Source organism: Amblyomma mixtum, chromosome 3 (genome assembly GCF_055824585.1).
Source record: "Amblyomma mixtum isolate Tamu chromosome 3, ASM5582458v1, whole genome shotgun sequence".
NCBI classification, from domain to species: domain Eukaryota; kingdom Metazoa; phylum Arthropoda; class Arachnida; order Ixodida; family Ixodidae; genus Amblyomma; species Amblyomma mixtum.
Window position 1 is genome coordinate 166,089,086 of NC_143014.1, and position 14,245 is coordinate 166,103,330.

General features: G+C 47.3%; 1 protein-coding gene across 2 annotated transcripts in view; it reads right to left on the bottom strand.

Annotated features, from left to right (window-relative positions):
• The window catches only part of LOC149352617 (sushi, von Willebrand factor type A, EGF and pentraxin domain-containing protein 1-like), a 236,746-nt gene that overhangs the window by 97,584 nt on the left and 124,917 nt on the right, over window positions 1-14,245 (bottom strand). For both annotated transcript variants that reach the window (XM_089581799.1, XM_089581798.1), the window contains one exon: window positions 877-1,045. In XM_089581799.1, the coding sequence (XP_089437925.1) occupies window positions 877-1,045 (169 nt within the window). The remainder of the gene's footprint in view (window positions 1-876; window positions 1,046-14,245) is intronic.

Below are 14,245 nucleotides of genomic sequence, written 5' to 3' on the forward strand. Positions count from 1 at the left end.
ACAAAACTTCTCGCAACAATAATCGGATGCTATTTCGACGGTGTTGTACAGGGAAGGCATGAAAGACACTATTGTCGTCGTCCATTGCGCACTGTCCTCATTTAGGCAGCTGACAATCAAACGTCCGAGTTCAGCTCGGAATGGCAGCGGTCCAGCCACAAACACTGCCATAGATAGCTCAGTCGTGTTTCTTGCACCTCTCCGCCCTTTCAGAATCGGAAGGGGAAGCGTTCTTGAAAAATAGCGTCAAAATTAAGCTGCTGTCAGATAGCCGCGGGTGAAAATGTAGCTTCACCGGGGTGATGAAGCTAACAACTGAGCATGTATGCAAACGTCTCGCATAGAACCGCGGAAGTTAATAGGTCTTCAGTCGTGAACACTCATGCTGCGCATTTGTTTTCTAAACGCGGGCATTTTTGACGGGATATCTGCGACAGAATCTGCATAGTTTATTAGTTTAAGGATTAGGTTTCACGGGCACGCCGCTGCTTAGTTTGGTGTCAGTTGTTTGACAGCCCTAATGGAGGCTGGCTTGACTTCTAAGAGGCTGCCTACACGTTGAAGTTCATGCGAACAGTAATCACGCTTGCTGAAGACCACTGAAACCACAGAGCCGCTGTGGACCGATCCTGCCAACAGGGAAGGGGGGGGGGGGGGTGACGGCGTCACTTTAGATTTTTCGAATCGAAATACCCCCACCCCCCTTACCCCCTCCCCTAACCCCCCACTTCAGGCCTCGCGTCCTTAAAAAAAAAACGGTGGTTAGAATCGAGTAAATACGGTAGTTCTCCCACAGCGCTACGGTGAATCTTCGCGACCAGTAGAAGTATTGAACGGTTTTGGCATTCTCGTTTTTGTTGTAACGAACTGACTCACCTTCAGTGCACCAAGGCGGTGGTGGCTCCCATGCACCATCTTTGCAGGCGACTTGAGCCTCTGCTTGCGCGGTGTTTAATAAGTGATACCCTTGTGTGCAGGTCACGAAAAGGTTTCGGTCTTGTTCTGTCACTTGTGTATGGGGCGCAACGTCAGTTCTCCGAAAAGCCTGTGAGTGAAGACATGACAAAGAAATGAAGCTTGTAGCAAGCATGCTTTGTTTCTGAACGCTAAAACTGAATAGTACCTAAACAGGTCCGTCAGTTAGGGAATGCCAAACTGTTGCTTCCAAAATAACGTTTTTGTGCCTATGCGACACGGTATAAAAAGGAAAACGACAATCAACCCGCTAATTACATGACTTCAATCGATTCAATGCTTAGCTGCTGCAGTGAACACTAAAGTAATGCAAGAACAACACAAGAGAACGTGCTCCTATTAACAAGTTTAATTTTGTCGCTTTTCATATCTATATGTGGCCGTTTGAAGATGCCCATTGTGGATGAGACTGCTTGAGAAGACACGAAACGACAGGTGGCGGCCGCCTCCTACCAAGTGATTTTATTGAAGCTTGCAGACGGTGAATTTATAGCAGGCCATCACCACGTGGTAACCAAGCAGCTATGAAACGGCAAGAGGCGAAACAAGCTTTATTTTTTTTTTGTCAAACCGAATGATGACAGTACATGAGATACTGTGTAATCCAAACGGCCAAGGTTGATAATAAATGGCAGGGTGGAGACTGGAGAAAAGCCGGATCAAAATGACAAGCATAAAACAGGATTTCTCCAGGAAAGTGGTCTTTAAAGAAGCAGATCCGCGCTAAGCACGGATTCAGAAATCCTTGAATTAAAGAAAAGCTTAGATAGATAAAAGAAGGCTAAAAAGGTTAAGCGCTACGGAGCGGATACGCAGGCAATGTATCATAGAAAACAAAAACCATATCAAGCACAGGATGGACAGAGCGCACGGGTAAAAATATAATACAGCAAAGTCGTAAGTAAAAAGGGGTGCAATCCAGAACAAGGTGAACATGAAGCATCAAGAAACGTAAAACTACAGGAGTAAAACCGATAACAAGCACGGCGTGTATACAGCCCTAAGGTAAAAACAGTACAGCGGTGACACGAAGTAAAAACGGGTAAAATATTTACAACCGAGATTAACATGAAACAATCAAAAACACAAGGCTGCATCAAAAGGTACACTACAAATGGCCTAGAAAAGGTACACTCCAAAACAGGCAGCCAGTGCTGACGCACTCGCTGCCTGCTTTATTTCTGAAAAACGCTTCGATAATTTCTCTTTCTGTTCTGTCATAAGCCCACGCCAAGAATGTAGTCGTCGGTGAACGTGACCTGCATGTGTTCTTGCGATCATATCGCTTGCAGTGCTCCGACAGATTTCTGCTTGCGTTGTTCCGGATTGTCACTGACTGTTTTTTTGCCCTTTCGTTGAAGCTACACCCCCCACCCCGCCGCCGCGGTGGCTCTGTGGTTATGGTGCTCGGCTGCTGACCCAAAAGACAGGGTTCGATCCCGGCCGCGGCGGCTGGAATTTCTTTGGAGGAGAAATTGTAGAGGCCCGTGTACTGTACGATGTCAGTGCACGTTAAAGAACCCCAGGTGGTCAAAATTTCCGGAGCCCTTCACTACAGCGTCTCTCATAGCCTGAGTCGCTTTGGGACGTTAAACCCCATAAACCAAACCTAAACCAAACCGAAGCTACACCCCGTTCGCCCGATGCAAACTCGGCCACAAGTCAGAAGAATCTCGTAAATAGGCTGTTTTTGCACTCGGTGTATCTGATGGCGTGCTTCTTCGAGCATGACGGCCTTTTCCGGTGATGCTTCGTCGGATACAATTTTTTTGCAAGCTAACAGGGGTCAGAGAAAACTACGTGAACAGATACGTTAATGTAGAAAGTTGGTAAAAATTGAAAATTGGTTTTTAAGGAAAGGAAATGGCGCAGTAATTGTCTCACTTCACGGTGGACACCCGAACCGCGCCGTAAGGGAATTGAGGACGGTGGGAGTGAAAGTAGAATCCGACCACCTGAGGATCCTTAACGTGCACTGGCATCGCACACCTCATGGGCGCGCCTGCGATTCGCCTCCATCGAAACGCGGCCACCGCGGCTGGATTCCAACCCGGGAACTCCGGCACAGCAGCCGAGCCCCCTACCCACTCAGCCAACGCGGCGGGTGGTGTGTTCGGATAACAACGGTAATCGAGGTCCCATCACTAGTTTTTGTTTTCAATAAAATTTTTATCTGTGATGGGCAAATATGCCGACGGGAGGGAATCGTAATTAGTTTGACAAGAAAGTGTGTAGTTTTTTTGGAGAAACATCGTATATCCCGATAGCTGGAAAAGGTCGATTTCACGAAATCGCTAGTTTGGATCCCTGCAGATAATAAAAATATTTTTGTGGAACCTGATTATTTTTTAAAGAGTTGTATGCAAGCTTTCCTGTTGGAAGCAATGCAAAATTATTTTTTTAGCTTGTATAGTTCTGCAGGAAAGAATCGCAAACATTGCTGCAAAAATAAGGCATTTCAGTAAAGATAGTTTTTAGGAAAATAATGGGGCAAGAATAGGTGATAACTTGGAGCTGAAATTTTTCTTAGTATTAATTCGCTCTTTTTACTATCGCTGGAGAAAATTCGTAGTCCCAGAAAGGGCAGATGATTTTTAATTAGACGTTGAAACCGTCGAAAATACGAGAATTTCGAAAAAAGGCGAAATTTGAAGGACATTAAAGAAAAAAACCATCTCAGATTTCCTTTAAAATTTCTCTGAACACCTTCAATTCCTTGTGTTTCTAGAGCAAGAATAAAGTGTTGCATTATTTTGCTTTAAACTATAAAATTAAAGGCCTATCATTGCTTAAAAGTAATTACCATTAACGGTGGTTTGAGCGCCCGCTTCGGCTGCGGGAGGTGGTTGGTTCGAAACCCACCGCCGGACACCCACCGGTAAAAATGGGTAATGGGTACAAGCGACCCCCGGCCTGGCGCTCGGCTTTCTTAAGGGGCGTACGTTTGGGAGAAGCTCCGTAAACCCCGCTGCGCCCCTCGCGGGCAAAGGCCAGTTTTTGACGACCTCGCAGCCTGCTAAAGCCCTTCGGCCAACGTGGTTCGGACGCGAGCAAAGACTTGAAGCGCTGTCACTGGGCGCGGGCACGCCCTAGCGCAACGGCCTCTCTTCCACCGGGAGGACAAAGCAGCCCTCCCGCACGGAAGGCAACTCCTCAGCGCCGTGGTGTCTATGCGGTGATGCCTTCCTTCTCGCATGAGCAGCATCAGCCGCAGCCATAAAAAAAAAAGTAATTAAATTGACCATTACTGGATATTGTGCGTTAAAAAGAGCAACACCCATGCATTCGATTTTCAGCTCGGAGCATGTTGTTGCGTTTTATATAGCACAATGGCAGAGTCTCAGAAAATACATTGGATGCATGTTTTCGCTGTCAAGCGGTTTTTATGAGTCGAAACAATTATACGTTTGCTTCTCTACGTGGCTCCTATACATGTGGTTGATGGGATTCAGAATTTTGCTCTATTTCAAAACAATTTCAAGGCAATTTGGCAAGAAATAAGGTTTATAAAACACTCACCCGAAACTTTTATAGCGTTTAGATGAACGATAATTCGTATAATTAAACTTTAACTAAAAGCGTGCAGAATGGCATATCGTTCATAGAATGGCATAGTTATGCTTCTGATGCTCCAAATTGAGCCAGGCAAGCCCTGTCTCCCGGAAACAAGCAGATTCTGTGCATATATGTCGGCAGGCTAGTGCCGCCTGCGCCTCCGGTAAGGAAGGCGCAGGCGGCACTAGCCTGCCGAATATGCGCTATATGAAGGTTACCTCACTTCGAAGTGAGGTAACCTTCGGCACAGAAAAAAAAGAATATCAATTTTTTAGTGAGCGCGAAAACCAAACGGCATCTTCGAAGTCGAATTAGATGGTTAAATAGCTGAGACTTCTGTATTGATATTAAAATAACTTTTAAGGAAGGCCCCGAATTACTCCACACAAGCACACAACATCTATTCCAACAGGATTTACGAATGAAGGAAGACAGAGCTATCAGTACAAAATATAAAGCATTGCATTTTTTATTTTTTTTAGTAGTGAACAGTTGGGTTTCCAAATCCTGTCAGAACATACTATTGACACAAAAAAAATTACCGTTCTTGAAATGCTCTGTCTGACGAGCGGGCGCCTGCACGGCTGGCTCTGTCGAAACCAAGGTGCAACATGCATGAACCCAGCGCGTCTATCTATATGATAAAGACAACTTTTGCCAATCAAAGGACTCCCAGTTGCTGTCAGAGCAAATATTGGCTTCATGAACTCATACACAACGAATATCATATAACAAACCTCATGTTTCTGGCCACAGGACGCAGCAGAAGTGCGTGAAACGGCGATGCGGGACTATTTAGCACATGGTACACACCTTGATAACGACTGGGAATTAAAGCTTAGAAAGAGCTAGGGGCTTTGCAGGCGCGCTCAGAGGAAAGCTGAATGATGTTAGCATCCAGGACTTTCGGCATAGTCAGCTTATTGACTTTCTTAGACAGGATGGAAGAGAGCTCAGAAAGTACACGGCAACCACATGTATCGAAAGTAAAGATGGTGGATCGAATTCAGGCAATGTTTAGATGGCCTACACTACTGTTTTGGAGTGGAATCAGTTTTGTACTGATTTATCGTCTTGTGCAGGGCCACCCTTTGTGGGCATAGCGACATGAACAGTTCCCCTTAATTTGGTAACAAAGTTTACGGAAACGGTGTCATCCGCCTACAACAGCTTTTTATTTGGAGAGGTTCGCTCTTCGGCTAAGACATTGAAATTGAAACGATGTAGCGCAGAATAAGTTTTGTCAACAGAATTAGACGTGCAAGACCACCACAAACCTAAAACGCTATATACGAAAGAGACGATAACGTTATTGCCCTGAAGCGCGCTACCCGTGTGTAAAGAAAGTCCATAGGGTAACTGAACCTGCTCCGGCTCGTGCCTCAACCTAAATTAACCGGCCAGTTAAAAGATCCTTTTCACATGTAAGTAATGATATTTATATTTGAAACAAATTACTCGTCTTAAAACGCGAAAATAATTTCTACGGACAATCACTGGTCGTATAAAATTTATTAAAAGACAATAAATAAAGAAATATTATGACTTAACAATACTCACAATAGCTAAAGAATAAAATATTTGAAGACTAAAGTTAGGAAGAACGGAATATTTGTATTTGCCGGCATTAGCGAGACCTGGAGAGATTACGACAAATACAGGGCGTATATTAAAGTTTAACGTGATCAAAACTGGACTTACAAGCAAAAAATATTTACCAGATATGTTATGAGACTTTGCCATTGTGCTGACTACAATAAATACAACCACATGCGCTGAGTTCCAAGTCGAATTCATGGCCGTTGCTCTTAATGGTAACTGAACGAAATATCATCTGTGTTGGGCCTTTAATTTTATAGTTTAAGACCCCATATTGCAATATTTTTTCTTGATCTAAAATTACAAGGTACTGAAGGTGTTCTAGGGAAATTTTAAGCAAAATCGGAGTGGGCGTTTTTTTTTTATTCTCCGTGAAAGCTCGCCTTTTTTATGTTTTCGAATTCTAGATGATTTCAACGCCTAATTAAAAATCATCTGCCCACTCTAGAAGCACAGCTTTTGCCCGGAAATAGTTTAAAATATGGTTTAATACGTAGAAAAAATTTCAGCCACAGGGTCTCATTTCTTCTTTTCCCATTATAGTTCAAAAACTGGCCATATTGGAATGCTTTACTTTTTGAGAAATGTTTGCGATATTTTGCTAAAAATTTATAGGAACCAAAAAACATTTTTGCATTGCTTCCAACAGAAATATGTACATACATTTCCTGAAAAAATAATCAGGTTACACACGATGTTATTTTGGATTGTGCGGGGAAACTAGCGAATTTGCGAAATCGCAAAAAATCGACGTTTTCCATCAAAAGTGATATACGATTAAAAAAGAAAAAACACCAGCGGTTCTTGCAAAACTAAGTGCGATTCACTTTTGTCATGACATTTTACCATCACATATAAAAATTTAATTGAAAACAAAAATGGTCACGAGACCTCGATTACCATTCTCTCTACACACCCATATATATACAGAGCGTGTAAAGTAAGACTTCACACAATTTTTAAATCTAAGCTTTTCGAAGTACAAGAGCGATTAGGCATAACACTGTTAGTGGTGTAGTACACCAGAATACAGCTAGGACGTGGTAACTAGCAGGCTGTTTAACTAATATTGAATAGTTAACTTTATAACTGTTACTGTTCGGCCGCTTAATCTTTTAGAGAAAGACATATGTACCCGCGAAAAGCTCATTTCTCAGCCGGAAAAATTCATTCGGCGATTGACACACGGGCTGTGCACATTCCTGCGACAGCGGAAGTACGGCCATCGGCGACGCGAACAACAGCGGAGTGGGCAGGAGTCACTTTCCTTAGGCGACGCAGTAGACGGGAATTCGTAACGGAGACGTGCGCTCCTGTGTCGATGAGAGCGGTAACAGGGATCCCGTCCATGTCGACGCTAAGTGCAAGGTCTGTTAGAAAAGTATCCGACTTGATTTTTTTTTTCGAACACCTGATGGATATGAAACAAGCGCGCTTGCATCAGCCGACCTTTAACCTTCGTGCGCAGGCACGAATTTTTTACCGCCCGCCGATAGCGTCAGTCGCTGGGACGCAGCGTTTGAGTGAGGCAGTGCGCAGTGCTCTCGTCGGTTTTTTATTCCAAGGAAAATGGCGGAGCGACAGTGGCAGCGTTACTGCATCAAATTTTGCCAGAAACTGGGTGACAGCCAAGTGGAAACCGTTCGGAATACTCAGTACGGCTGTCGGTGAATATGCTATGAGCAGCACACAAACTAAAAAGTGGTACAATTGGTTTAAAGACGGCCGCAAATCGGTGGAGAGCGAGCCACGCTCCGGTCGGCCATCAACATGCCGAAATGACCAAGTCATTGCCGAAGTGAACGCTGTGGGGATGCGGGACCGTCGTGTGACTATCTGAGAAATTGCGCAAGAGTTGGACATCAGTAATTTTTCAGCACATTCCATTATCCCCGAAGATTTGGCCAGGGAGAGAGTTGCGGCGAAATTCGTGCCGAAGCTGCTCACGGTGGACCAAAAGCAGCTTAAGCAGCTTCGTGTTGAAGTCTCACAGAACATGCTGAATTCCACAAACAGTGACCCCAACTTCATCAACACCAAATTCACTGGTGACGAGTCTTGGGTCCAAATCCCAGTCGTCGTAGTGGAAGCATTCCACGTCGCCAAGACCAAAGAAGACCCGCCAAGAGCGCAGCAATGTCAAAGTGATGTTTACTGCTTTCTGTGACTCCTTCTGTCTGGCACACCACGAGTACGCACCCTACAGGGTCAAACAATGACCAAAGAGTACTACAAGGATGTCCTCCGTCGCCTACATGGTGCTGTGTGGCGCAAGAGACCGGAGTTGAGGTCAACAGGAAATTGGCGCATTCATCACGACAATGCTCCTGCACATTCCTCGCACTTGATTCGGACTTTTTGGTAAAAAACCAGACTTGTGTAGTTCAACAGACTCCTTGATCTCCTGATATGGCCCCCTGCGGCTTCTGGCTGTTTCCCAAAATCAAGAGGCCATCGAAAGGAGCGCGATTTCAGACAAGAAAGGACATTATGGCTGCAGCGACAGCTGAGTGAAACTCCATTCCGAAAAGGGCCTTTTCGGAATACTTCCAACAATGGTAGCACCGCTGGGAGAAGTATGTGGAGTCCCGAAGAGACTACTTTGAAGGTTATTAGGTTTTTAAGGCTCGAGTTATGCCAGTTTTTTTTTCTTCGGCCAAAGGTCGGATACTTTTCTAACAGACCTCGTATGTTCCGTCGGGCATGGAGAGTCAAAGAAGGATTTTCTAGTTCGGTCGTCGGAGCAGCATCACCTCCAGACGCTGCAGCCATCAGATTTCCGAACGGGATCGAGCATACGGGCCAGGAGATGACGGGCGGCGAGATTGGGGCGACGGAGATCGACGACGGTAAGGTGACGACGAGCGGTTGGTGGGAGGGGCCTGAGCGTCGGAGTTTGCGAACTGTGGTTCAGTGGGCGACGACGAGCGGCGGGAATAGACAGAATCAGGATAGCGGCGGTAGGTCGATTACGGACGGCTTCGGCAGTGTCGAGAGATGGGACCAACTCGGGAGCAGTTAAAACAGATGGGCCTGTCGTCAGGTGTCCTCCACTCAACTGGGTTGCGGCTGCGGCGAGTGTACGGATGTCGGGCACCGAGCACCGGAGACACACGACGAGCATCTGGGCAACTAATGGAGCATACAAGTCGGATACCGAGGTTGGCGAATTCTTGTCGGACAACAGCCTGTATAAGAGATACTGCAGGGGCACTATCCGGTACCGATAAATGGGAAACTGTGGGAGATACTGCCTCTAGTTCTCGGCGCACAAGTTGTGTAAAGCTGTCGGATGTTGGCAGGGGGCACATTTGGGGTGAGTCTACGCAATCAAGGCGGAAAGCTGGGCTAGTTGGTGTGTCATAGTTAATTAAAAGACTAGCGCATAAAACTAGGACAAAGACAGAGAAGGAGACAGGACGAGCGCTAATCTACGCAGGACGACGTTGCCGCCGTGTTCGGCAACCGCGTGAACTGGGGAAAAATACGGCGGCTCTTCGCTTGTTCAAACCGGCGGCATTCTTTTAGGATTGCGTCAACCGTTCCACAGTCCTTGTACACCTGCAAGTAAGGCGTCGTCTGCAATTCCCTTTAGAACGTGACCGACTTTGTCACTCTCTGGCATGGCGGAATCAACTTTCATGCAGAGGGCTAAAATGTCCTGAATGTAAGTCACATAGGACTCTGTGGACGATTGTGCGCGGCATGCAAGCTCCTTCTTCGCGGCCAGCTTACGTCCGAATGGCTTACCGAACAATTCGGTAAGCTTCTGCTTGCACAGGTCCCATTTGGTGAGTTCTTCCTCGTGGGTCTCGACCGAGACCCTTGCGGTGCCCGTCAAGTAGAAAATGACGTTGGCCAACTTCATCGTCGGGTCCCACCTGTTGTGTGCTCACACGCTCGTACAGCGAGAGCTAGTCCTCGACATCCACGCCATCTGTACCGCAGAATGTGCCCGGGTCGCGAGGGTGGGCTACAACGACAGTTGGCCTGGCAGGCGCAGACGGGGAGCCGCATTGGTAGCTATCTCGACGAGTCGGCTAGTCGGCCCGTGGGCCGAAACTGGGAGATGTTACGTAGATGTACGCACACAAGGAGTCGGCGTAGTCACAGAGAGATAGCTGACAGCAGCTAAGTCGAACCACTGCCGGCCAACGGCGCACACACTTCGTCCTCTTGGCGCTCTGTGCACGATGATGATGATGTAATCGGATGTGCACGAGCCCCGCACTGTCTTCGTCGTTGTCCATTGACAATATATTCCAGCCAGTCGATTCAAAGTAGGGATGTCTTTACCGAAAAGGACGGATTGTCACCACTTTGTAATGAATGGCGGTGTGGCGTAACCTCTGGGACCCGCACCCAAAAATTGGTCGTGACGCACGCATTTTACTTGCAAAATCTGGTGGTGATAAAAAGAACTGCATTTCGTTTTTTTGTTCTTTTCTAGCTTATCAGGCCACCATTTTAGGCGAGAGTGGCTCTTTGTGATTAGAACGTGGTGCCCTATCGATTACGCAGATAAGGTGGCCACGGCTGGCACAGGACCAAGTTAATCATATGCGAGAGGCCTTAGCCCTGTAGTAGGGGTAGTCAGACTGCTGCTGATGATGAAGACCCTACTGATACAGGGAAACTTCTATTTGTCCTCATTGTCCTTTTGAAGAGCGCCAGATGGACGAAATTAACCACGAGCACTCAAGTATGGGGTCTGTCACAGAAGCGGCGGCAACCTGTAAATTACTTTTGTTTGGTATAAAACTGATGTGTCCGCGTTTCTTTAACATAGTGTGACCGTGTAACCTGTATATGTCTCGGGAAGAGCACGAATATGCACGCTGTTTCAGTTAGTTAGACAACCCACTCGCATTGCGCAAGCGGAGGCATACGTGCTGCTTGTTTTGTGTATCTCTTACTTTTCCCGGCTCAAGGTCGGCAGCCATACCGCCGAAGCCTTGAGCTGACCATTAGCAGGGAAGAGGTTGCGGGCGTACGTGACACCCTTTTTGATTGTGTTTTACTTTTTTGCTGTTCCAAGGTCACCGCATCCAGAGTCGAAGCCTAGGGCTTCTTTTTAGTTGTCCGTTAATTTTTCTCCCTCCAAGATGGCGGCCATGCAGTGTTAAAGTGTAGGTGCCTACGTGCTCTTGTTGCGCGTTTTGGTGTTTGCTTTTTCGACACCGACTCTGTGGTGCCGCAAGGCAGGGGCCGTATGGGCACGAACTTCAGTCCGCTCGTCGGCGGAGACGCTGCCGCCGCGAACTCCCGGGTCTCCGAGCCGCCGCACCGCATCCTCGAAACCACAAGCTGCTCTGGAAGGACGTCGCCTTCGGGGGCCGCACTGACTGCATGCTTGTGGATGGGCTGCAGCCGCGCTCCCCGATTGACTGTATGTTTGTTTCCTTTCTGAACTTTTATCGACTGTAGCTAATTCGGCTCTCACTTGTGTTCTGGCCTGTGTAGACATATTCAATGTATAACTTAATTCGGTGTATTTAATGCTTTTTGTTTCCCGCCATTGTTTTGTAGGATGTACAGCCTTTGTCAAAAGTTTAGAGCCCAGGGGGTTTGCTTCTGGGCTGCATTGCTTTGCTCGTAATGCGACCTCAATGTCCCAAATCTCCTGAAGGTAAGAAGATTTTTGGTCCTGCTCCCTCCGATGCGTAGGACTTCCACAAGTGCTGTAGGAGCGCCAGAATAGTGCTTAGAAGCAAACCCCCTGGGCTCTAAACTTTTGACAAAGGCTGTACATTATGCGTCTGTGAAAGCTGTCGTATTCTTCAATCGAAACTATAAACGTTGTTTTGTTAATGCAGAAAGTTGGGCGAGTTGGTAATACATGTAATATATGTTGTTGGTAATACATGTTGTTTTGTTGTTGTTACCTCTTAACACGCCTCGGTCTCATTCACTACGTTTGCTTCCCGGCTACGGCGGGCATCAAACGGCCACCCCCTTCATTGTCAGGACTCGGTGATGACGTCGCGTAGTCACCGAACCCGTGACAATTAACTGGCGTCCGCTACAGGACGTTTGATGCATAGAAAATGTGGTGAACTGAGGAGACTTGTTGAGGTGTTGAACTGTGCCGACGTCTTAGAGAGGTGTCGTGTATGAACGGGATTTTCTTTTTGCTCAGCTTCTAGCTGTGTTATTGAAAGTGTTCTTGGAGATAGAAGGATGGATTTGGAAAGGTTGATAGCGATGGGTAGCCAGTTGGGGCTGACGAGCACTGAGCTCAGAAAATGGGTGGAAGATAAGCAGCGCGAGGAGCGGTCGTTTGCCCGAGAGAGAGCGGAGCAGGAGCGCGCGGCCGCGATGGCAGCTGCCTAACGTCAGCTAGAGATTATGCGTTTGAAAATAGAGCGTCAGCGACTAGAGAAAAAGGCTAGAGAAAAGGAAGGGAGGCAGGACAAAGGTGATTTGAAGTTGAACACAAGTAAACTCCTGATCCTATTTGACGACCGGAAGGATGATTTAGATGCCCATATAAGGCGTTTTGAAAGCATTGCGAAGAGCCAGAAGTGGCCAGAGACCCAGTGGTCTACAGCGCTGGCTACATGTCTAAGTGGGGAAGCACTCAGTGTTTACGGGCGTTTGCGCCGGGTGATGCAGCTGATTATACCAAGGTGAAAAGCGCCCTTTTGAAGCGATTTCGGTTCACCGCGGAAGGATTCCGAGAGAAATTCAACACTGGAAAACCGGCGGATGGCGAATCCGTGGCTCAGTTCTCAGCGCGTCTCAGCCACTATTTTGACCGCTGGATCGAGCTTTCAGGTATCAAGACTGAGTTTCAGGAACTCAGAGAACTCCTGATTAAGGAGGGGTTCCTACAGGGGTGTCATTCTAACATGGCACTTTACCTGAAGGAGAGGAAGGCGAAATCGCTAGGAGAGATGCTGGATCTAGCTGACCAGTTTTTAGAAGCGCAAAGAAGCCGGAATCTCTCCAAATTGTAGAAAGAGAGCCGAGATGATGCCGGGAGGCCCGAAACTCAGGACAAAAGAATCAATAAGAAGCACCGCCTCGCTGTTACCTTTGCAACCGCATTGGGCATCAGGCTTCACAGTGCCGTACCCACACCAATAACAACCATAGCGTCACTTGTTTCAAGTGAGGGGACAAAAGGCGGATGCGTGCCGCTCAGCGGTAAAGGACATGCCACAGGCATCGTGCGTCTACTCACCCGCCAAGAACGTTAATGAGGAGAGCATTCGCGATGGCTACCTGGAGCTAAAAAAATGTAGATAAAATTCCCGTTGTAAACGCGGTCATGACGACGCGACCGAAGTTGCTCGTTGAAGGACTGCCGGTGGTGACTGGAACGTTGGGAGGAAAGAGCATAACGGTATTGCGGGATACCGGATGCAATACGGCTATCGTGAGACGAGAACTCATCGACGACGACCAGCTCACAGGAGAGAAGAGGCCAGTTTACTTAGTGGATGGAAGAGCTAAGATGCTGCCTGAGGCGCGAGTTGACATCGACACCCCGTATTTTTCTGGGATTATCACGGCGCTCGACATGGAGGAGCCGCTCTATGGTTTAATTCTTGGAAACGTAGAAGGCGCAAGAGCTCCATATGACCCGAAAGGAGTGACTGAACAACCGGTCAGCAACGAGCTTGCTGAAGAGTAAGTTGTTACAGCGGTTGTAACTAGAGCAAAAGCAAGGGAGCAAAACAAGAAATTCCAAGCGCTTAAAACCCCCGACGTCGCAGTGGAGCCGCTAAAGAAGAGTTATGCAGAGGAGCAAGCAGAGGACCAGTCGCTCAAGCAGTGATTTTCCCAAATTGGCAAGAAACTGACGTGCAGGGATTCGGAAGGCATAATCGAATTTAAGAAAGAGCGGGAAAGCCGGCCGGTAGAACGCATCTGCCACGCGATCTGCGGCGTCACCGAATCGGACAGCAAGGGAGCCATTCCTGTTCCGGCGCTTGAACAGTCAGAGGGCGAGCGAGATGTGAAGCTTTCTGATGATTTGAATGCAGATCAATGGAGGCAGCTCCGAGAGGTGATTTCAGAACACTCTCGCATCTTCTCCGACGTCCCGGGCAAGACGGACTGGGCCAAGTGCCGGTTAGAGCTCACTACCCGCACTCCGGTCCGCGTAAAA